Genomic DNA, 22,840 nt, shown 5'->3' on the forward strand with positions numbered 1-22,840 from the left:
GGCCTGATGATTTCCTTGTTCTATGAAGTCTCTCCTTCAGAAACACGTAACGAGTTCTGATTGGGCCAGCGCTTCCCGTGTTGTGATTGGACAGCAGCGTAGCACACTTTGCCCGGAAAGGTCCCGCCTCTTACCATAACGGGGAGATGCAAGCGCTGAATGCGCGCTCTTCTCCACGTGGGAGAGCAACAAGACCACGCCCCCTTTTTGCGTGTTCTTTTGGGCGGAGGGTTAGTCAACAAACGGTTCTAGTGACGTCATTCCTGAAGGAAGTGCAGGGGTGTAGTCCAAACCGGCCGTTCGCTGTAGACTTTGAAAGGGAACTTCTGTTAAATAAAATATCTCCCTTGGCATTGAACTTTGAGCTTTATAATTTTACAGGTATTATTTATGCTCTAACAGCAACATTTCACACTAACTAAAGTTTGAAAGATGGAATCGCGAAGAACGGGACCTTTAAGAGGTTGCGTTAACTCCGCACTGAATGAGAGCTCTGCAATTTCAAGTGGTGAGATTCCTATCGCGTTCCCAAGATCAACAACTATCTGTGATTGGCTGCATCACTCACCGCTGAGTCTGTGATTGGCTACACCACTCACAGCTGCAAAAACACGCTGTAAATAGATGCATTTGACGCTCTCCAGAGCTCGGACACAAATGTGAAAATCGGCCAAATCTGTTTTGCCAATATTATTACTGTATCAACTGATGGTGATTTTGCTTGCATTCGAGGGTGCTTAGCACCCTCTAGCACCCCCGTAGAACCGGACCTGTGTCCTTGACACCCATAGGATTCTGAAGAGCAGTTCTGAAGCGTAAAATAGGGCCGAGCTGGCCGTTGCCGTCTTGGCAGCGCGTCACACCCAGTTAACTCAAGGGGGTAATCCCATTCATTTTTTGGCATCACTTTTACAGTGAATAACTTTACATCTGAGGTGTTTAAAGACTCCATTTGTCCAATGTTTATTTCTAAAGACACTCGACAATGTCTAAAAGGCTCCATTACCTTGTATCTTACACTATCGGCCCGTTGAAACCGTTTTTGTAAAAATATGCTAACGATTGCTTCATAACCACGCGACTCTCTGTCGCACAGTAGAGAAATTACCATATAGACAGGAGGAGACGCTCGCAGACAATCTTTTACTGTCTATGAGGCAATCGGGGCGACGTTGAGGTAAAAAGTCAGATAAAGTCAGGGGAGACGCATGGGGAGAAGTAGCCTGACAAGCCAGACCCACATCAAGATGTTTGGTCTGGAAACTCACCATTGACAGCGCAATCCGAGGGGCGGGATAAACGCACCAAGCTTTCAAACTCCCTCTGCACGCGATAGGATAGCGCTACACCAACCAGACCAACAAAGGGGAAGTGGAGCTCGTTGACAGATTAAACATTCGCCGTATCCGGTCGGCAAAACTCAGAACACATCTTCCCTTCTTAACAATGACTTCAGTGCCGTTCTTTGTTCTTTTCTCAGAGAAAAGCTTAACTCCAAGTCTTCCAGAGTAGCGGTCAAAGCTAATTCGAAAGACCGCCGTTCGCCAGTTTCTGTGTCTACTAGAAGCACACAAACGCAACTCGGCCGTCATTATGTTAAGCCCCGCCCACCGACTCTATACACGATGTGATTGGCCCGACAGAGTTTGGTTTTTACAGCTCAGAAGTGTATTGAGAGTTGCTAGACGACACTCGCGGCAGATAAGATTTGCTGCCGCTAGGGTGCGTCTAGATTTCTAGGCTAGGGGAGAAGCCCATAAAGAGCCAAAAGCATCGGGACAAAACATTTAAACAACGTGATTTAGATTTCACTTCGCACAAATACTAGAAGACTTACAACTGTCAGACAGGTTGCTTACGTCACATCTACGTCGTCAAGCTCAGTCTGAGTCTGTGCAGTACAGTAGGCTCAGCCATCAGGAAGTGAGTGCTTCTAATTGACTTCACTTTTTGCCGTTGAATTCTGGGGTCGCAGTGTCCATTTCTTTTAATACTGTCTATGGGTTAACTGACAAGGGAGGCGGGACATGGGCGAAGCTGAGGTGACCCCATGACTAACAGACAGCGGATAATTGGCTATCCACCTGTCACTCAAAGTGGCCACGCCCTTAATTATGCAGAACTTTAAGGCTTTATATAATGTAAATGAATGAGTTATATCAAAATGCAATCCCCTCACAGTCGTCATGAAGAGCAAAATTAGCCATATACACCAAAACCACAATTCGTACCAGGCTGTAAACATGTTTTTTTCTGCTGTAAAGTTGGGCATTTTAACATGGGGCTCAATGAGATACTGTCGGTACATTTGTCCCTAGCGGCAGTCGATGAATTACAGTTTAAGTCACTTCCATATTGGCTTCAAGAGAAACTGTGGGAGGTTGCTGCTTGGAAAAAACGAGCCACTCCGATTTCGCTCGCCTAGCGACGTATAAGGGAGCTTCTTATAATATTACCACCCCTTAGACAGTAATAAAAACAGTAATAAAACTAAACTACCAGTTATATCTTCATGCTACAGATATTCTATAGGCTCTGAAGGCATCTTACAAAAGTTCCCACATGAGCGAAAATGAAGTATTCTGACTTGAAGACAGTTAACTCCACGACAGCTACATATGCTTCAACTTACCATTCATAAAACGTCCTGCTGGATTTTAATGCTGTCACTTCTTTGTTAGTCTCTCCATCATTTTCTGAACATATTAGAAGGGTTTGACATTTTCAATGCGTGTCGTAATCAAAGCTGCTAACACAAGGTCTCGAACCTCCACCCTCTTCATGAAAAGGGGCGGGAACAGCAGCTCATTTGCATTTAAAGGGACACACAAAAACGGCATGTTTCGCTCACCCTCAAAAAAAAAAAAAAAAAAATAATTCGCAATTTCAACATGCTATAAAAAATATCTGTGGGGTATTTTGAACTAAAACTTCACATACACACTCTGGGCACATCAGAGATTTTTATCTTGTAAAAAGGGACAATGGCTTTTTTTTTTTTTTACAAACATCCCAAACAAAATCACCCCAATCATTGTAGAAGGAGTAATTATTTCCAAAACGAACTGAAATGTCCTTTATTTTTTGCTTATCGCAATATATAAATCACAGAAGAAGAAGAAAATATCACGTCAGTTTTTTCCAATATCGTGCAAAATATGTAGTTTATACTTCCATTGCATTGAAGGTCTACACTTTATCAGTTAATGATTCTCGAACCCATGAGCTTGGCATCACTATCGGCATGTGATAGTGAATGGCTTGATGAATTCCTTTATCTGCCACATAAAAATGAAGTGCTTGAAATCGCTGAAAACTGAAACCCACAGCATTTACAGAAATTATTTCACTTTTAAGAAGCGTTTTCTCAGCATTGCAACAGAGCATATCTAATCAGCTCTTGAAGAACGCATTAATTATTTGAATTATCACTGAGTCACGTATTACTGTGTCTTTGGAAGGCATTTCCCTTTCAAACACATTAAAATGTACAAATTCACACAACTTAATTTACCTGCAATGCAGGGATTTGGCAAATTTTTTGTCAGCTCAGCTGTGCCTCTTTGATATTTAATTGAAGTACATTTAGATTTTAAGTTAATATGTTAACTTAAAAAAATAAAAAATAATAATAAAATACACTTTAACTAATTTCATGGTTCTTTGATGTCACTTAATAGTCACGTGACATAACATAAAATTTAATCTTAAATAAAATATTTAAATATTTAATGTTTAAATATGCTTTTGATTTGTTTTAATTTGACATCTCTGATTTAATTACTTAATTAATTACTTTATTAGCTTTTCATTAAATTCCCAAATCGCCTGCAGTTCCATCACAAACCAAAGTTTGTGAACGTAATGTAATATTTTTAATGCACTTCATATTGTTGATAACAAAGAGTGGAATATATTTCCAAATCAATGTGATAAACATTGTAAGTTCAAAAGTAATCTAAAAGTAATCAATTTCCTTGTAATCGATTACATACAATGTGTGTCCTGAGTTTTGGAGCTACAATTTATTACAGATTCTTCATCAATAGTGTACCACCCTAAATGTGTCCCAGAAAACAAGCATTCTTTCTATACGGCTGTTCCTCTCATGACCTATAACCTTTAACAAGTGACACTGAGGGTTATTTTAGGGACCAAATGGGAAGTCACACAAGATCTGCCTGATGTGTTGTGTTCTTCCCCAGCGAAAACAAGCCAATGATTTGGCAAAGCAGCACCTAAAAGTTGATGTGATGAACACATCCTGAGTAAGCAAATGCAATGCTTCTGCCATAATTTCTGTGCTTTATAATAGTACATAAAATTAAGTGCATGCAAATGGCATGATTAAGAGCGTGATGAGGATAGGTCCCTTAAACCTAAATTCTTGAGGATACCAGCCTAGATCGCAAACTTTCAATAATTTACAAATTATTACAAACTTACAATCAGTTAACAGTCTAGATCTTTAACTACATCAATTGTAAATGTGTAAATAAAAATAGATTAGGAGCAAAACAATGCTAGTGTATGAACAGTGTTTGAACCTACATCCTTCTTTTTGACTCAATGCAGGAGAAAAAAACAGCATTTAAAAATACAGTATGCATTGTAATTAAAATATATCAACAGACTCAAATAGATATAGTAAATGCACGTGTATTTTGGATGTTTTCACTATTTTGAAAAAAAGTTAAGGAAGCCAAATAGCCCAAAACCTCCAAAAACAGTGGATGAAATAAACAATGGTTTCTCCTTTACAGTCTGTATTAGTGACCATTACCAACTGATTTATAACCATTAAAGCAGATTTATTGCTCTGAAACCGTTAACGTTAGTTAATGGAGCAAACCCAAAGAGCAACAGGTGTAGAATCAAAATATTGATCATATTAACAAGTAAACCCATCCGTTAAACTATATGACAATAATGAAAACACAGTGTGTAATGTGATGCGCGTGAGTCTAATGTTTGAATGAAATGGTCTGGTGATGATGATGATGACAGTTGCTCTTCAGCTAAGCTAACACAAACCGGTCAAAACACACACTGTATCCCCTCCAGTGCTCTCAAAATGGATATCTCAAACCTTACCTTTTCCTGTAAACGTGTCAGAGTCCGCTGGTCACAATAATACGCGAGTACACATTATATTTGAGATAAATGTACTGGTCTTTTATCAGTGCGTCAGGCCGTGCAGAGAGAGTGACAGAGGCGAGGCGACTCACGCGAGCCTTCTTGGCATGGGACATTCTAACACACACGCCGACAGCCAATCAGAAATGAGGAACGCCATAGCATTTAAATCTACCGTAAAGCTCGTATATAAAGTGCAATTACAAACGACCGTAGAAGCGGAAGGAAAATGATGGAATAACCGTAAAGATCTTACACAAACCTAATTCCTCCTCAGTTAAGTTTTTGCAAGTCAGACTTGAGTTGCAAATTAAAGAACCACTACATTTGTGGAGTTTTGCATTATAGCCGTCTAGCTTTACTAATAAAGTAAGAAAATAGTAATAATAATTTGATTTACTTTTTATATTGATCATAAAATAGTGCTGTCAAATCGATTAATCGCATCCAAAATAAAAGTTTGTGTTTACATAACATATGTGTGTGTATTGTGTATAATTATTATATACACACACATGTATGTATATATTTAAGAATATGTTATATATATATATATATATATATATATATATATATATATATATATATATATATATATATATATATATATATATATATATATATATATATATAATAAATTATAATTATATTATATTAATACATTTACATTTATGCATTTAGCAGACGCTTTAACTTTAACGCTTTAACTAAGCGACTTACAACTCAGGCGTACAGGAACCGAGAAATACAAAGATTTGTATACTACTCAGAGTAGCAAAAACCAGAAAAGGGAAGACGAAAAGAGAAATAGAGGAGGAAGAGGTTTATTTTTTTAATTTTTTTATTTTTTTTAGGATAAGATTAAGTGCTCATGGAAGAGATGTCTTTTGAATGAAGCGAGTGATTCTGTCGTGTGCATGGAGGACGGAAGATTGTTCCACCAACCAGGAACAATGAAAGAAAAAGTCCTGGAGAGGGATTTCATGCCTCTCTGGTACCACAAGTACCATCATATTTAACATATATATTAATTATTATATATAGTACATACAGGCAAATATATACATGTATGTGTGTATTAAAATATACATAATAATTATAGAAAGTACACACACATATGTTATGTAAACACCATAGACTGTAAAAGGTGATTATTCACAATTAATCAAATCAAATATATTATTTAGCATATTATTATTATTATTACACATAAAATACACAACTCTATATGATATATATATATAATTTTTTTTTATAATCTCGTTTGCATGTTTATTTTTTTTAAATAAATGTAGGCCTATTATTTGCTTTTGTTCTTTATATCTTCTGAATGACTTGTCTGGATGTCATTTTTTTATTTAATAATTGTATTTGCTACATTACAGTAGTATTCAGCTGATATTACTGCTGGGACATTTTGAGATCTATTAATGTCTGCTTATCTTTATATACGTCAACGCATTTACACACAGACCAAGTGTCTATTTGCTCTATGACCAGAAGAGGCCGCAGTTGAGTTTCTAGTTTTGGCAGATTTAGAAATGGAAGTCCTGCACAGCTGCAAACATTGACCATTTGGATATTTAAGATCGGCCAACTTTATCTATGGGTCTGTTTATGCTACAGTAATATGGTAGCACTTCTAAATATTTGTCACTAACAAACATTACACTGAGCAGATCAGTAGCTGATGATCATTTATCTGGGTCATTCAATCAGTAATATTTCAGTCCCCCAGACTTTTTAAAGTGGTGGTTCATCAAAACGAAAAGGCTTTTCACAATATTTTGGCATGTCCGTTATAATGAACAAAAATAATTATTGCTTTTAAATAATTTTTATCATAAAAAAATAATGTCTAATTTCTGTCATCCTCTATCATTTTGTCATGAGGCACTTCACGGAATTTGTAAATATTTAACTAAATGTGCAGTGGCTATAATTTTTGGAAATATTGTAAGTATTTATTTGTGTTACTTTGTTGTGACAAGTTAGAGTTTATAAAATGACTGTTTATAATTTTTTTATATAAAAAAAACAAAAAACAACAACAACAACAACAACAACCCTGACACACCAACCTTTCTACATAATTGAGGCTCCACCAATATGTGACATAATTTACCAAAAATTACATTATTCATGTCTCATTATTAAAAGCGGTGTATCTTTTTATTCATATTTTGTGGTGTAGTCAGGAAGGGTATTGTCAAACTTAACAACTCAACCCAATCAGATAAAATTAAAATTGAAAATTTGATTTTAATCCATAATATACTTATTTCATTGCTGCCGTATATGCTCCTGTATACACTACAGGAGCAGTGGCAATTTTGAACAAAAAAACTCAACCCTGTCACATATCTGCATATTTCTCATTGTTTTGGTGTTGTAAACTTGTGACAGGGTTAAGTGTTTCACATCATTTTTGAATAAAATATTTTTATTATTGAAAATAATAAAAAGGTATTTAATGCCTGAGGTGGGAAATATGATGATTGATGGAAGTTTGCTATAATATATGCCTAATAATGTGGGGTATTTAGAAAATGAATTATATGTAGTAAAAAAAAAAAGAAAAAAGTTGAAATATTACTGAATCCCAGGAATGACCCATATTTCAACATGAATATGTAGGGCATAAATGTATGAATCAGAGTATAATAGTACATCTAATTACAATTTACAACTAATGATCTGTTGAGTATTATATCATCTTTTTAAAACTAGTCACAGTTAAGCCAGCTAACAAAAAAAAAAACGCTTTGCTAGTGTTCCCATTAAGTTACGAAAACGTCCAGTTTGACAACGGTTTTTCTTGGTTATGTGACCATTTGCAAACGTTATGTTTGAATGTTCTGTGAAAATTGTAAGGTTATTGTAAGATAAAATAAAACAGACTAACATTCATCTTAAAACATGTCAGAAGATTGTTTCATGAATGATGTATAAATGAAGTTTTTGTGCTAACATTTTGATAATGTTATTAAAAACCACATAACGTTGCATTTACGCCCTATTAACATTACTGGAAGGTTTGTTCATAACTAAGATAACATTTGCCAAACTTCTGAGAACATTCCCTGTTTGCATGGCAAATACTGAAAGTGATTTAGCTCTGCGTAATATTATACCTTATATTGGTTGCACCCTTAATTCATGTGGCTTCTCCTGGTTTGTTCCTCTTTTTTGAGTAAATATACCTACACTTGCTCTGCCCAAGGCTAACCTGTTTTGCCTGTACGCCAAAGAGAGATCAAACAATCTCACTTCCAAAATGATCTATATTATATGATTTTCCATTATGCTATGATACAACAACTCTCATAAAGATTAAAAATAATTGAGAGAAAGAAACTGGACTTCGCAGAAAATTGCAGGGAGAGGCGCTAGAGACTCCACCTGAGCAGGCTTAAGGTTACTATGAGTGTGTCAGATGTCTGCTTTTATCTCTCAGTTAAGAAATCTCACTTCCTTGACATATAGGCCTGGTTTCACAGACAGGGCTTAGATGAAGCCAGGATTAGGCTATTGAAGTAGCTTTAATAAATGTGCATCTTGAGACAAAACAATGGCACTGACGTATATTTTAAGATATTTAAAAACAGCACAAACATGCATGACTAGGTTTAATGTTTTATATAAGAACTCACAGAAAGAGAAAAGGAGACTGAAAGGAAGACACATCTAATGAGAGTGTCCTTTATTTCATATGTGTACATAAATATTGCATATCAAATAAACATACTTTATTATCAAAATACACAAATACTAAGGAAATTGTATTTGTTAATAAATAGGTACAAACAATAAGTTACAATAGGGTTTATTATATTATTCTAAATGCGTACCAAATGATGCACTATACACTATGCACTTGTACACTTATGTACTATGTACTCAACCAAGTAGTGTATGAATTTTATAAAGTTATTTTATCATTAACAGTCTGATATCCCCTCCCCCTCCGCTAAGTCATTAAAGCTGAGGCATGAAGTCATTCCACACTTCATATATTTGGGGGTTAATTAAGTGCATCCTCCGGGTATTAAAAGTGCACTTGTTCTTTTTGGACTTGTTCAGTGTATAACACTACTCACACTCTTTATACTACGAAACGGCATAGAATAGTGCAGAAGTACACGCATTGGGACGCACCTTATGTGCAATATATCTGTAGTGCAATCCACACCAGTGACATCAGTGTGACTTCTGCCTGAAACAAACAAAAAAAAATCGAATAAATAGTCACATTGATGGAATTGTACATGTTTTAATGGTAGCCTAAGAAAGGACTACAGAATTTTACAATGAGCAACCCATAAAGAAAGACTTGGCCTTACTTTCTCTTCACACCATTATGTTCTTCTTCTCTAGTTTCTCTCTCTCGCTAGTGGAGCTCAGGAAAGCGGCCTGAAAGCGATGATGTGTTCGATAGCTGAAATATAAAAACAAAACAACAATGAACACATTTAGTACACAGTTCTCCAGAATATTCAAATCTACACTCATCATTTTTTTTCCCCTTTCACCGATGTTAGTTTCACTCAAACCACCCTCGTTCACATTACTTAAAAACTCATGTAACTACATTAACTCAACTTAGTTAATGTAGAACAAATACGTTTATTTAATAAGGTAAATTAATACACAAAAATGCGTATAAATAGTACGAGTGTGCAATGTTGTGGAATGTATACGCCAAAACTCATTTTGGCGTGTCTATGGCACGCTGTTTTCCGCGTGCTTATGACACGCGTTTTATGGCATATTATACATACGAACCCCCCACCCCACCACCCTAAACCTACCCAAGAGCGTGTCATATATACGCCCCACCACCCTAAACCTACCCAAGAGCGTGTCATATATACGCCCCACCACCCTAAACCTACCCAAGAGTGTGTCATATATACGCCCCACCACCCTAAACCTACCCAAGAGTGTGTCATATATACGCCCCACCACCCTAAACCTACCCAAGAGTGTGTCATATATACGCCCCACCACCCTAAACCTACCCAAGCGCGTGTCATATATACGCCCCACCACCCTAAACCTACCCAAGAGCGTGTCATATATACGCCCCACCACCCTAAACCTACCCAAGAGCGTGTCATATATACGCCCCACCACCCTAAACCTACCCAAGAGCGTGTCATATATACGCCATAGAGTGCGTATCATATGCACGCGAAAAACAGCGTATCATATGCACGCCAAAATGAGTTTTGGCGTATACATTCCACGACATTGCACACTCGTACTATTTATACGCATTTATGTGTGATCGGGTTGGTAATATAGTTATTTATCACTTTTATAAAGTTTCATCACTTTCATTAATGCTGACTACAAACCTGGTAAAAATGACTGGCGGGCAGAGGAGGAGAGCTTTGTGTTGCCCTCAAGATGGGCGCTCCTATAAGCATGCGATGTCACGTGAAATCAATGAATTGCTTCCTATTGTACTTGATAATGGTTGAATGTAGGAATATTTTACTATACTGTATGTAGTTATTTCTTCATATGCTGAATTTGCATTTTTTTTAAACCTCAAATTTGACTGCTCCACACGGCTCCGGGGGTTAATAAGGGCCTTCTGTAGTAAAGTGGCGTTTTTTTGTGAGAAAAATATCCATATTTGAAACTTTATAAACTAAAATAACTAACTTCTGCCATCAGTCTGAAAGGGTTAGTTCCCCCAAAGTGAAAGTTCATCAATTTGATCGAGTCTCTTCAGAAAATTTTGACTTAACTGCGTAATTAATGAGGATTAGTTTTACAATCTCTTTATGAACTTTTTAAAATGTTAAAGTGGTAGTTGCGTAGCTGTCAATGGAGGATCAGAGAGCTCTCAGATTTCATCAAAAAGATCTTTAATTGTGTTCCGTAGCGTAGATGAATGAAAGTCTTATGGGTTTGAAACGGCACGAGGGGGAGTGAGTAATTAATTAATGAAAGAATTTTCCTTTTTGGGTGAACGAACCCCTTTAACGAGTGCTCTCTTGTTTTTTACATAATACATCTGGTGCCATCTGGTGTCTCAACTGTAATGTAATGTAAATGACCTCCGAAAACTAATATTTTTATGTCCTGATCATAATAGTAACGTCTGGGTCACTGCATTACTTACATATAAAACCTTTTGATATATAGGCTTCCGTGAATTTTTTTTTTTTTTTTACAAATATACAGCAATATGTATAATAATATAGGACAAATATAAAATTGCTTGCATAGCCTATGAAGTCCTTCACAAAACTCATCAAGTTTTCATTGAAAGGATTTTAAAAAAATAGATTAGTTGGACTGGACAGTGGAGGGAAAAAAGCATCATAAAGTGTTCAGAATACATGTCAACTCATTCAAAAGCATTCGAAGACACACCATGCAAACTGTGTTTATGAATATCCAGTTTGAGCAGATCTGGAGACGTAGAAGCTTAAATAAGCTATAAGAGAAATTTGATTCCCACATTTTTGTCGCTTCATATTTTCTGAATTCATGTTATCTTGTAGTTTTGATGGCTTAGTATGATTTACAATAATAATGATATAGAAGGAGTAGGTGTGTCCAAACTGACGGTGTATAAATGAATGCTGTCCCAGTAGGAGCCTATTATAACCCAGGTGTGTTTTGTGAGTGAAAGATGAATGAGTGTGTGTGTGTGTGTGTGTGTGTGTGTGTGTGTGTGTGTGTGTGTGTGTGTGTGTGTGTGTGTGTGTGTGTGTGTGTGTGTGTGTGTGTGTGTGTGTGTGTAGATGTACTGAATATTTAGCAAGCGTACTCTGAATGTTTTGTATGGTACTTACTGCACGCAGACCATAAGCAGGATGGCTAGGCAGCTGATGATGGACAGGACGACAGCCATGATGACGAGCGCGGTGTGTGTCGTTTCAGCGCTGCTCTCGTCCCGAGACGTCTCGAGGAGCTGGATCCCACAGCGCTCTCCGTCATAACCTCTCTTACATCTGAAACAATCATAAATTCAACACATTACACATACTGAATCCAACAATTGCCTGATTTTCATGAATTACTCCACTTTATTTGAATCCTCTGAGTAAATGTCAATAAAGTGCACGTGTGTGAGATGCAGAAAAGCTTCACTCACACACAGACGGGCTCTCTCAGGCCTTGCAGGTACGTGCAGTGGCCGTGGATGCAGTAGTCCACGTGAGAGGTCAGGCAGGGGTCAGCGGTGGTGCTGTGGCTCCTGTGACCAGATGTGTTATTTGGCTGAAGAGGTGTGATATTTTTATTCTTTTTTCTTCCTTTGTTCTTTTTGCGCCCAGACCGTTTTTGATTCTGCTCGTCTCTAATGACTTGGGTTACTGAAAGATATAAAATACATGAGAGACTTTGATTATTGTGAGAATATTTGTTTTCTATACTTTTTGAATTGAATTATTTATTTTTACATTTAATAAATAAAATAAATAAATAAATAAATAAAATAAAATAAAAATCATGTCATTATGTTCCTTTTCACCAAATATCTCTACACTTGCTGCTTGGTCAATTTATTAAATTAATTTAAGCTAGTGCAGCACAATCCATTAAAATTCTGTTGTATATTAAATAGGCTTAAAGGGGGGGTGAAACACTCAGTTTCAGTCAATCTCATGTCAATCTTGAGTACCTATAGAGTAGTATTGCATCCTTCATATCTCCGAAAAGTCTTTAGTTTTATCATATTTATAAAAGAAAAATGGGCTGTACCGAGTCTTTCCGGAAAAAAACCAGCGGTTGGAGGCGTATCGTGTGGGCGGAGCTAAAGAATGACGAATGCGCAGCTACTGCACGAGAGCTTCTGAAAGCTGACATCCTCAAGCGTGGAGAAGAAAACGTTACTCGTATAAACCATGGCTATCAATCAGATTCATCTAATACAGATATGATCCAGAATCATTCGGAGGCTGAAATAAATTGAACAGGAGAAACAGCAACAGCAGGACGTCCGTCTCTGTGGTATGGACTGTATTTAGTGGCCTGTCAACATTTATGTGTGTTTACTCGCAGTTTATGAGGACATGATTCGGTTTATGGACTATTGTATGCGACTAAACCTTAGCAGTAGCAAGCAAAGCGGTTTTGTACGTCAGATAGTGTATAAAAAAACAATGGAGTAACGTTGGCGCATTTGAATGGAGAAGCACGCTTTGTGAGAATATCTCCTAGCCTAGATTTATGTTTGGGTGGTTTTACAATAAACAAACTGACATATTGGTCAGCTAAACAAATGTATTTAAACACACACCATAGATCCCATGCTCCATTGATAAATTAACTAACATTATACGCGATCGTGTCGTTTACTGATGTTTACTTACGCGACGATAGCCAACAACAAACATTTGAAGCAGTTTTACTCACCGCCTGCTTCCAAAGCACGATCGTGAACCTTTATCACTGGGACCGCTACGTCAAAAACACACTTCTTGTTGATTTTGTGAAGTCCTGCGACAGCAGTCACCGTGGAGATCCACTATTGTGACACGACTGAAGCGTGATGTTGTGACACTTCTCGTCATTTCTGCATTCAAATCGGTTCAAATGCAGCGCAGTCTTCTCGGAGTGCTGTGCGGGCGCATTAAAGTCGTTTGATGTCACCCATAGGAATAAAGTGGAGTGCGGCGTGACAAAAGTGTTGCACGGACGACTGGATCTGCAGCTTGAGCGAGTGTTTATGGGCGTGCATTTCCTCTCTCGCTCTAGTCACGCTCGCGCGCACCCTACCGGGAGAAGAGCCCGCACGGCCCATACAAGGACCTTCCGCTCTGTCGACGTCAAGCGGACCCATACTCGAAAAAAACTCTCCGAAACTTGTGAGAAACTGGAAGGAGTATTTTTGACACAGAAATACTCCATCAAACGTCCAACTTAGTCTTTGAAAATGTGTCTATGTTTAGGATGGGAATCCAAGTCTTTAACAGTGTAAAAAGCTCAGTATGCATGAAACAGCATTTCACCCCCCCTTTAAGAGATATAGCCAGTTTAGATGGAAAGGATCGCAAGCTGACTAGCTGAGACGTTACGGCAGCTTTACCCATTAACAGACACGGTACTTCCTTGAAAATAAATTCCAGCATAGCGCTACAACAACCATAATGAAATGAGACTTCACAGTAGATAATGCGTTATAATGAACTCTGTTAGAGAGCTACATATAGCAATTTATCTGTTTAATAAAATACCTCACTCACCTGTTAAGTAATAAAAACTTAGTTTCTCTAAGTCACTTTTATCACATCTCAAATCCCAGTTCTCACCATTGTTGATTCTTGTTTTATGACGAGCTGTCACATTCTCTTTTTGCCTTTGTTCGGCCCCAGAGTTTCGAGATTTAGCTTCTTCATGTCAGCCTTTATTGCTCATTATGAAAACTAACCTATACAACATTTCTTTATGCATATATGCACATAATTTCTAAATATATTTTTTTTAATAATAGGCTAACCATATAATCAGGGTAAGTCAGGGTATGTTCTTTGAACAAAAAAAGTTACAAAGTGTACCTTTAAACAAAGATGGATCATTGAACATTCCTGATGGATCCTGATCATCATCAGATTCCAAATCTTCACCCAAGGCACTCTGAAGCCCCTCCCCTGATGATGACATCACGGTCACATGATCCAGTGCAGATGTGTGAGCGGATGCTGTTCTTATAATGAAAACTGCACTGCAAGCTGCACACAGAATACACACACAATAAATCACAGCCTGTTATGTAACAGTAGTTATGTAGTAACTTCTTATATTGTGAAGAATGCTGTTTCGGCCCAGTTTGCAAATAATAACAGGATCAAACGCTTCATTATAATCACAATGACACATTAACCTCAATTAGGGAATATAAAGAGAGGTTAATCTTCTAATGTTGCGGTTGATGTTGAGTCATGCTGTAAACACCCCATGTATACTGTACTGAGCAAACTAGATGTGTATGTGTGTGTGAGAGAGAAAAATAAGAGTGAAAGGCATAAACGAGTAGAAAAGTTGAGGTTGTGATGTAACATTGCACCTGCTGCAATTGCAGTCCTTTATGTCTCCTTTTTTGTTTGGACAACTGTTGCCAAGTTCTCTTTATAAAATACAGGACCTAATCTGATAAATAAAGCATTCCAGTCATGTTAAAATGCTCAATATAATAAATAATGTATATAAGTCTGTGTCATGTTAATTTCTACACTGAAACCATTTTCAGTCAGAAATTGCTAGTACGTTTCACAATAATCACAAAGAGCAAGTAACACACTGAATTAAATAGGACATTTTGAAGTTGAAAGGCCGAGAGTATTATTTATAGATTTGAAAAATACATTTTACAGTGTCAGTCAATTAAAAAAGGGCAAAATTGTAGTGAAAAAAAACCATGACTTGACGTCAACATCGAAAGGTTGCCAGATTTATCTCTGCACCGAGCAAACAATGATCCATCAGTAATGAAATTTTAATTTAATATCAGATTATTCCAGAGAGATAAATTAAGACAACAAGGTGTTTCTACAGTGAAACAAGATTTTCAGCCAGAAAAAAAATGTAGGCTGGAAAATGTTTGTATCCATCAGGAATTGTTTGGGATCAAGAAAAGTGGAGTTATAATGCAAAATGGAGTCAGACCTGAACATGGAGGACTGCTCCCATCCTGAAACCCAGCCAGCATCTGTTGGCTGAAACTTAAGCAGCCATGGTAACGTTGTTGCATAGGTGGGGTAGTTTTGATGAAGAGATTACAAAGGCAGGCATGTTTTTATTTGGAATAATGTGCAAAGAAGACGAGGAACAAGTATAAAGGATCCATTTAATTTCTTCTTAGTAATCTAAGGTGCCATTGTCTGAAAATTGCAGGAACAAATTCCACCAGCCCTGGGTGTGTGGCAATAAATTATAATAAATTGTTCCAGTCTATCAAACAATCATTGTATTTTTGCATTCTGCACGTTCTGTTCTCCATCACATTAACTATTAACATATTTATTTAACTCTTTCCCTGCCAGCGTTTAAAAAAAATTGCCAGTCACCACCAGCATTTTTAATCATTTTTATAATAATTTCATGGACTGCAGAATAGTTTGTAGTATGAATATCTGAATGTGGCGAGGTAGTCGAGCGAGAGACATGGGAGGAGTGAGCGAGAACGGGTCGTGATTGAGAATGAGCGTCACCTGCGTCTCGAGTCCTCTCATGAGGGAGCTCGGAGGCTATATAAGGGCGAGAGAGATATGGTATGGTTTTGTTTATGTTTTATTATGTGTGCGCGGGCAGTCGTCCATGAGGGGCCGTCCGCGTTACTTTTGTTTTGTTTATTTATTTGATTAAAGTATTTGCCGGTTCCTGCCTCCTTCTTCCCTTATCTATGAACTGTATTACATTGAATTTACAATATTTCAAAAGCATGAACTGCTTTATAAAAAAGTTTCATGAATTCTTTTTTTTGTTAAATCAACACTTGAATGTGGGCAAGTTTTATAAAACAGCTGATGATATCCTGTTTTTTTTTTTCCAAAGCATTTTGGCGGGAAAAGACATAATATGCAACCTCAAAATATTAAAGATAGGTAGGCAGTTTCTGAGAAGTTAGTAATAGCTAGCTTTGAAAGCATATGATCCCACCACCGTGCCTTTTACATGCGATAAGTGTTTTACATCACATAACATTATAATATTAATAATGAATGTAAAAAACTAACACAATCGCACAGCAATTTGCAACTAGTTTAATCTCTGCAGCTGATAGTGATTGCAGTTAGGCATTGATAGTGTTGACAGAAACGCATTAATCCGAGTATGAAGAACGTGTAGCACGTCACAGGTTGTCAGCTAGTATTTACAGTTATGACATGCGTTAACGCAGCATAGGCTTGTTGTTTTGGTCCAGGAGGAACTGTAAAAGGTGTCTGCTGTTTGTTTGTAATGTCCGGAGGTATGGAAATCAGAGGCGGAAAGAAGGTATATGTACATTATCAGTGTTCTTCTTTGGAAAAATTACAATAAAAAAATGTAGTTCTGTATACTTTTACTCAAGTAGTTTTACTTGAGTACAAGTAAGAAAGTACTACATTTTTTGTGTAATTAAGTATTGAAGGTAAGAAAACAACAACTTTTATTTATGAAATGTAGTGCAGCAAAAAGTATGACATTATTTATTGCTATGGAATGCAGTTAAGTTAAACTTTTCTAAAGTAAAACACTGATAAAGTATCTACACTGTAAAAAATGTGTAAAAAACTTAAAAAAGTAAGTTACCTGGTTGCCTTAAAATTTTGAGTTAATTGAAATAAAAAATTTGAGTTGATACAATGAAGGAAATTTGAGTTGATACAATGAAGGAAATTTGTTTAATAAATAGAAACTCAAAATATGTTTGTCTCTGAACCACATAAAAAACGGATAAATCACGAAAATAGCACTATTTGGCATGCTTCCCTGCGTCATCAGAAATAAAACACACAATTACCCAATATGCTTACAAAATCTTTTAATAATATTTTAATAAAGGTTGTCGAATCACAAAAAATGTTCATTGTATTAACTCAAAATGTTAAGGCAACCAGGTAACTTTTTTCCTAAATAATTTTTTACAGTATACTTAAAAATGTACTTGAGTATAAAGTAAAAATACTCCACTACTGTCCGCCTCTGATGGAAATACAGGCAGCGTGGACATCCTATCATTGCATTCGGCCCAAATGCAACAATTGGACAAACATTTTTTGGTCCTGAGACTTCAACAGAAGATATATGTACACGTTTTAATATTATTTAAATGATTGATTATCAGGATGTGAAGAGAGTTTTAACCAATATAAAAAGTGTTTATAAAAAAATAAAAATGCCTACCCTAAACTTTGTCGTCAAATATTTTGCTTGAAACTTCTTAAAGTATGTGGCCTTCTATCACAGGCATGATCTGGCGACTGCTACTGTCAAACAAGTCTGCACCGAGAATGTGAGTAAATGCATTTGATCCGAACACTCCTACAGACTGGAATCCTACGTTTGATTGTCAAAGAAATTCCTCACCTAGAAACACACACACACACACACCTATTATTGTGTGCTGGGATGACCTTTCAAACGTTATTTCAGAAAGCTAAATATATATATTTAACACAGCAGTGACGCCCTAATCCTCTGTCCTTTGCAAAGAACAATAAGTGCTTTGTGACGTTGAACATGACAACAGACAGCCGAGATTTAAATTGTGTGCCGTTTTTGGCGTCACCTACATGGGAAAAGCCGTAGCTATTCAGAGGCGTGTTACTACAAGTCGAATCAATTTCCCACAGCCCAGCCTGTCTGGAGACATAAACACAATATCTGTGCTTCATTCAGCTAGAGACTTCACGCTAGTTTTGGAGGAAGTTTACTATCAAGTTAAGTCAATCTTGTGTAAATCGTCAACGTGAAATTCAAATACAGTAAGTAAATAAATAAATCCAAAAAATGTACACTGAGCATGTAAGATAATATGTTGCATGTTTCACAAACTTATGTATTTTATGTATTAAGGATTTAAAAATATCTAATAGAATTTGCAAACAAAAATTATAATTTCTAAGCAATCTAAATATTTTACCACAAAGCATATATTCACACAAACAAACATGATTTAACTCATTTTTAAGGACTAGAGTTTTCAGGACTGGAAAGCACAATTTTTTAAAATATTTTTTAAAGAGTTTTTCATTACTGGGTCAACCCTTAGGTTGACAGGTCAGAAATAGGATGGAGAAAACCAAACTCACCGACGCAGAGCAGAAGAGAGGAGAGGCGCTGAAGGTTCATGGCAGCTGACAGCTGAGTTCCGTGTTGAGTTTCTGTTTGTCATGTACTTATCGTCCAGGAGGAGCTTTTATAGGGAGGTTTCCCTTCACACACACATCAGATGCACACACATTACAGAGATAATGTGTGTGTTTGTGTTAGTGCGTGTTTGTAGGCGCCTTTTGTAAGGTTAATGATTGACGAGAGTCCGTCTGTAGAATTCTTCCAATGGTCATTCATACACAAGTCATCATTTACCATTCATTTTCCATTTCATGCCACTGATGCTGATTGATTGGTCATAGTACTGGACCTCCACTGTATTACGCTGTTGTGATTCGAATGGGATATAAAAATACTTCTAAATAAGTAAACATGAAAACGATTCATATTTATTTTTATTTTAATGCTCAATTGTGATGATGGCTTCACATGCAGTGATCAGGGACACAGAGTCACTGGAATTGAATTTAGCCTTGGAATATTTGGGATGGAATATGAGATGCATCACGTCTGGAATAAAAAGAATGAAAAGAATGAGACATTTTTATGGATAAATGCAATGAACAGATAAAGAGAAATGCCAAAATAGCACACATACCTGTTCAGTGGAAGCATCTGCCTGTGTGTGTGTGTGTGTGTGTGTGTGTGTGTGTGTGTGTGTGTGTGTGTGAGCACGGCTTCATGCGTCATTAAGTATCATTACTGTCGCTGTAGTTCGAGGCAAAAAAAATTACGGAGGCACGGAACGAGCCGTTTCTTTGAGATTGCCATGAATAAACGTGTTTGTGCATCCTAAATTCTGTTTAAGCCACCTGCCGTGCAACATGTCCCTCACATCTGCATGGTAATGAGTTTCTGAAGGGCCCAAAAGGAAGAGAAATACAGCTAATGACCCTGAACCGTTAACACACGCAGAACAAACTTAGCACTAAACACCCCATTAAAAGCTAACCAGAATTTAAATAGGAGTAAAAGACATTTTGAAGCACCTCCTATAGCAAGCATTAGCCATCATCTCGGTTAACAATAGACCTGGTATAATCCGGCTATGAAAACAACCTTGAATTTGGTTTACGATGTTTTCACCAAAATAACTTGCGAGATGTGTGATATTCCATCATGTATCAAAGTCAGCGGTGATTATAAGGGGGTTCATTTCTTTGACATGTTCTTTTTCTAGATGACATTCTTGGGCTGTGGTTTTATGTCCATTTCATTTTCACTGACAGCCCAAAATTGCTTGTTTTAGGCATCGGGGCTGTGTGTGGACTTTTGGGTTTTGCTGGGCATTGGATTCATAAAGGAGAAGTTATCTTCTGTTTAAATTTCAACTAAAATACATTTACTATTGTGCTATGTGTGAAAAACGTGATGTATTCATGAAAATATGTGTACAAAGGTCAATTTCACAAGAGTCTGCATTCTGATCATTTTGCAGATGGCTTAACATTCTATGTAGTGATAGCTGATGATATAGATGTGCAATGATAACATCAAACCTTTTTTGGCTCAAAATATAAAACAGACAGGTTTGCCATGGACTATGGATGACAGTACAGTTTTTAGAGAAATAAGAAACTGCAGACACACTAGGCTACATACTATTTTGAGGCAGCTCCTTAAAACTTGCCTGCAATGTAAACCAACTTGTTCGTGCAGCCCACAATGTGCGTCCCCAAATGACACAAAAGTCTAGAGGATTAGAGCAGAGGCCGTTCCACTGGTATAAATGTACCACAAAAAATTGAATAAAATGTATTTTTATTATTCTTTATTTATATTATAAAATTGCTTTATTGTTTAGCATGTAAGATGCTTTTTTGTCCTGACCATATATGAATGAATGAATGAATGAATGAATGAATGAATGAATGAATGAATGAATGAATGAATGAATGAATGAATGAATGAATGAATGAATGAATGATGGAGGCATTTATATACACTCAAAAAAATTGCACATTGGTTGAACATAATTTAATCGTGGACAGTGGTTCCACGTGATTACACCACATTATCTTAAAGGGGGGGTGAAATGCTGTTTCATGCATACTGAGCTTTTTACACCTTTAAAGACTTGGATTCCCATCCTAAACATAGACAAAGTTTCAAAAACTAATGTTGGACGTTTGATGGAGTATTTCTGTGTTAAAAATACTCCTTCCGGTTTCTCACAAGTTTCGGCGAGTTTTTTTCGAGTATGGGTCTATTTGACGTTAAATAGAGCGGAAGGTCCTTGTATGGGCCGTACGGGCTCTTCTCCCGGTAGGGTGCGCGCGTGACTAGAGGGAGAGAGAGGAAATGCACGCCGTAAACAGTCTCTCAGGTGCAGATCCAGTCGTCCGTGAACACTTATGACGCGCCGCGCTCCACTTTATTCCTATGGGTGACGTCGAGCGACTTCAAAGCTTCAGCACAGCATTCCGGGAAGGCAGCGCTGCATTTGAACCGATTTGAACGCAGAAATGACGGGAAGCTTCAAGGCCTCGTTTCAGTCGCGTCTCAAAGTGGATTTCCACGGTCAGTGCTGTCACAGGACTTCACCAAATCATACCAAAGAAGTGTGTTTTTGACGGAGCGGTCCCAGCGATAAAGGTTCGGTCCTGCTTTGGAAGCAGCCGGTGAGTAAATCAACTTCAAATGTCTCTGCTATTGGCTATCGTCGCGTGAGTTAACATCAGTAAACGATACGATCGCGTGCTTCGTCATTCAAATGCGCTAACGGTTACTCCATTGTTGTTCTGTATAACACTAGTCTGACTCTGACGTGCAAAACCGTTTTGCTTGCTACCTCTAAGGTCTAGTCACATACAATAGTCCATAAACCGAATCATGTCCTCATAAACTGCGCGTAAAGACACACAAAGACCCCTAAATATAGTACATACCACAGAGACGGACATCCTGATGTTGCCGTTTCTCCTGTTAAATTTATTTCAGCCTCAGATTTGAATGTGGATCATTATCTGTATTAGCTGAGATAGCCATGGGTTTCTCCACGCTTGAGGACATCACCGCTTTGTGCACATTCGTCATTCTTTAGCTCCGCCCACACGATACACCTCCAGGCGCTCGGTTTTTTCCGGAAAGACTCGGTACAGCCTATATTTCTTTTATAAATATGATAAAACTAAAGACTTTTCGGAGATATGAAGGATGCAATACTACTCTATAGGTACTCAAGATTGACATGAGATTGACTGAAACTGAGTGTTTCACCCCCCCCCCTTTAACAACAATGGATGATGTTCAACCAGCTTGAAATATTTGTGTTCATTTAACATGAACAGATAAGTTAATTTAAATCAGGTTAACAGTCTTAATTTTGTCCAAAACTATTACATTTGATTACTCTGAAATGAATATATATATATATATATATATATATATATATATATATATATATATATATATATATATATAAACAAGTAATCCAGTTTAATTGGTTATTTTTATTTAGTGAAATGCTATTTTTTTACAACATTTAGAAAACCTTTTACATTACAAGATTGTATTGGCTAGATGGTTTTGTTACATCCATGGCACGCCCAAAGGAGTTGTTTTTTATTATTAAAACAACTTTAATTGTTATTAGCAGATTCTCAGCCCAAGCTGGGATGCTCTACACTTCACCACAATGGTAAAGTCCAAAAACACTAACATAACACAAACTTTTAAATACCAACAAAACAAAACATTAAACATTAAAAAGTCTCTCCATTTTCTCGTCTCATTAGAAATGCATAACATAGCACTTTATCTAAACATTTACTCTCCAAATTCAGCCCATTTGCAAAGCATGATGGGAAGTGAAAGTCCTGTTTGATCTGCCTACTTGATTGAAACATGTTATTTCAAAATAAACACATCAAGTTATGTCAAAGAGTAACGGTTTTAAGTCAGTTTAACATGATTCAATTACATT

The 22,840-nt window shown here is 37.0% G+C and overlaps 2 protein-coding genes across 2 annotated transcripts in view; both read right to left on the bottom strand.

The window, feature by feature from the left end:
- The window catches only part of me2 (malic enzyme 2, NAD(+)-dependent, mitochondrial), a 29,872-nt gene extending 24,617 nt beyond the window's left edge, over positions 1 to 5,255 (bottom strand). Inside the window, exon 1 of the mRNA XM_067439609.1 lies at positions 5,095 to 5,255. The gene's annotated coding sequence lies outside the window, so the exon portion shown is untranslated. The remainder of the gene's footprint in view (positions 1 to 5,094) is intronic.
- Positions 5,256 to 8,852: 3,597 nt separating this feature from the next.
- On the bottom strand, positions 8,853 to 19,408 carry areg (amphiregulin). The gene is made up of 6 exons (XM_067439611.1): positions 18,894 to 19,408; positions 14,658 to 14,831; positions 12,254 to 12,473; positions 11,952 to 12,110; positions 9,480 to 9,574; positions 8,853 to 9,352 (listed from the first exon to the last, which is right to left on the bottom strand). The coding sequence occupies exons 1-5, from the start codon at positions 18,931 to 18,933 to the stop codon at positions 9,487 to 9,489; spliced, it is 681 nt and encodes a 226-aa protein (XP_067295712.1). The 5' UTR covers positions 18,934 to 19,408; the 3' UTR covers positions 8,853 to 9,352; positions 9,480 to 9,486.
- Between the last annotated feature and the right edge of the window lie 3,432 nt (positions 19,409 to 22,840).

This window comes from Pseudorasbora parva, chromosome 3 (genome assembly GCF_024679245.1).
Source record: "Pseudorasbora parva isolate DD20220531a chromosome 3, ASM2467924v1, whole genome shotgun sequence".
Taxonomy (NCBI): Eukaryota; Metazoa; Chordata; class Actinopteri; order Cypriniformes; family Gobionidae; genus Pseudorasbora; species Pseudorasbora parva.